Consider the following 2296-nt stretch of genomic DNA (forward strand, 5'->3'; position numbering starts at 1 on the left):
TCATGGTTCTCCTTAAGAACAATGAGAAGCACCTCAGAAGTTGTGCGATGGCAGCAGACATGACTGTCATATAAAAGGAAAAAGGAAGGAAAAGTGGACAAGATGTGCGTAAAAGTCAAAGATGGAGAGAAGGTGGACATGCACAGAAAGAAGACTCCATTTTTGTTTTTTGTTTTGTTTAAACCGCCTTATGGATTCACCTTCCGCAGCCGCATCGCCACTAAAAGTAGGCCAGGGCTTGCTCCCTCAGCATGAGTCTCTTCTTCTTCATCCTGCGGTTCTGGAACCAGATCTTGACCTGTTGGTCGCTGAGGTTGAGCCGGTCTGAGAGCTCCCTCCGCCGCTGCCTGGTGATGAACTCGTTGAGCATGAATTCACCCTCCAGCTCCGCCAGCTGGAGTTTGGAATAAGGTTTGCGTTTTTTCCTGGTCCGGGTGTGCATCGGATACCACGGGGCGCCTGGAGGAGGAAGAGGAGCAAAGATGGTTAGGAGGAAGACGATGAGAAGGAGGAGGAGGAGGAGGAGGGGGTGCATACAAGGCATTAGCCACCACAGTTGCAAAATCACGGTCACCTCCAAGGTTACGGGGAGTCTGGAGGGGCGTCATCTTACTGGGGGGCTCCGTGCGTGTAACCTTCACCATGAGCATGTGAAATAATCATAATAATAATAATAATAATAATAATTCATGAAACCAGCATCTATATTAGTGGACATTTTCCAGATCCACATCCATCATTTCTTCTACATCTCCACAAAGATGGCCTCCAGATACATCTATCTATCTATCTATCTATAACCCACGCCACGGACAGGAAGCAGATGCCAAGTCAATACATATATTCTTTTTTTTTATTTTTTTTACCCTTCCTGCGTCTCACAAGAGCGCTTCGTGTCACACAAACTTTTATTGTTGCAGTTAAAGTTACATTGACGCGATAATTAACCCGTGCCTGCTTTATTTGCGCGTTAAATTAGCCTTGAGTACACATGCAACAGATATTAATCCCGTTTACAAGTCATTAAAAAAAACCAGACAGGGATCTCCCACTCTTTTCAGTTCTCTAATTAAAACTCGTAGTGTACGTGAACGCGGCACCTTTAAAAAAAAAGAAAAGTTGAAGTGGAAATGAAAGTGCATTCACGGAAGAATGGGTGGCTGTGACAAAGATAGTGGGCTTTGGAGAAAAAAATTCCACGGTGGAATGGACACAAAAAAAAAAAAAGCACATGGCGCGTGGAATATTTTTAGGGCAACCCCTAGTGGCGTGTACGCACCAGGCAAGTCCTTTCCTGCAGGCTCCACATTGACTGTCAGGAACAATAATGACGCTCATTTATAACATAAACACCCACGCAAATGCAGCCTAGCTACACACATATATATATATATGTACATACATATATATGTATAAATATAGTAAATATAAGATATAAAAAGAAGTATGACCCACCTCCGCCTGCAGCCAGATTACTCGCATGGCTTCCCGGTGACACCAGGCTCTGCGTGTCGGTGGATGGAGGCTTGCCGGTCTCATTGAGCAAGGAGGAGCTGGAATCGGACTCCATGGACTGACAGGACGGAGGATCCTGCGTCAATTGCTCGGTGCCGTATTCGTACTTGGAGAAGGCGGCTGCGGAGGCTGCGGAGGCTGCGGAGGCGGTGGGGCCGATCCCGGTGTGCATCCCGTGCTCGGATGATAGGGATGTGGAGGATGAGTCCCTCGCTCTGTCCTCCCGTTTCAGGCCACCTGAGCCGCCGCCGCCGCTTCCGCAAGCTTCCCTACTTCCGTTGCTGTAGTAACACTTTGATTCCTCGGCTCTGCTGATCTCACACGAGCGATTGAACGTGGGGTTAATGGACACCGGGCTGCTGAAGTACGACTGGGAGTATCCATTGCACGGCTCCGAAGCATTCCACGGGAGGGAGCAAACATTGTCCCTCCTCGGGTAGGAGAGAGACGGCAGCCCCGCCAGTTGTCCCCCCGAGGCTCGAAAATTGGGGAAATAAAAGGTGTCTCCGGTGTGGATGTTTACCAAAGGTCCCACAAACCCCGGATTAAGGAGATTATGCTCGCCCATTTCCGCGGGCCCGACCAACAGCTTCTAGTTTATTGCAATCTGACATTTAACATAGTTAAACCTGGGGGGGCGCCTGATTGGTCACCCTCGGACCACGTGTCCGGGCTCCGACTTCTTCTGGCTTCCGCGGGGTACCACCCACCCACCCACTCGCCCGCCGCTCAGACAAAACAAAACATCAACTTCTCCATATCTTAGCTTTATGTGCTTTAT

General features: G+C 48.9%; 1 protein-coding gene across 1 annotated transcript; it reads right to left on the bottom strand.

The window, feature by feature from the left end:
- Positions 1-220: 220 nt before the first annotated feature.
- Positions 221-2083, bottom strand: LOC131136760 (homeobox protein Hox-C12a-like). Its single transcript, XM_058083986.1, has 2 exons — positions 1456-2083; positions 221-459 (listed from the first exon to the last, which is right to left on the bottom strand). The coding sequence occupies exons 1-2, from the start codon at positions 2081-2083 to the stop codon at positions 221-223; spliced, it is 867 nt and encodes a 288-aa protein (XP_057939969.1).
- Positions 2084-2296: the final 213 nt, after the last annotated feature.

The sequence above is a fragment of the Doryrhamphus excisus genome, chromosome 10 (genome assembly GCF_030265055.1).
Source record: "Doryrhamphus excisus isolate RoL2022-K1 chromosome 10, RoL_Dexc_1.0, whole genome shotgun sequence".
NCBI classification, from domain to species: Eukaryota; Metazoa; Chordata; class Actinopteri; order Syngnathiformes; family Syngnathidae; genus Doryrhamphus; species Doryrhamphus excisus.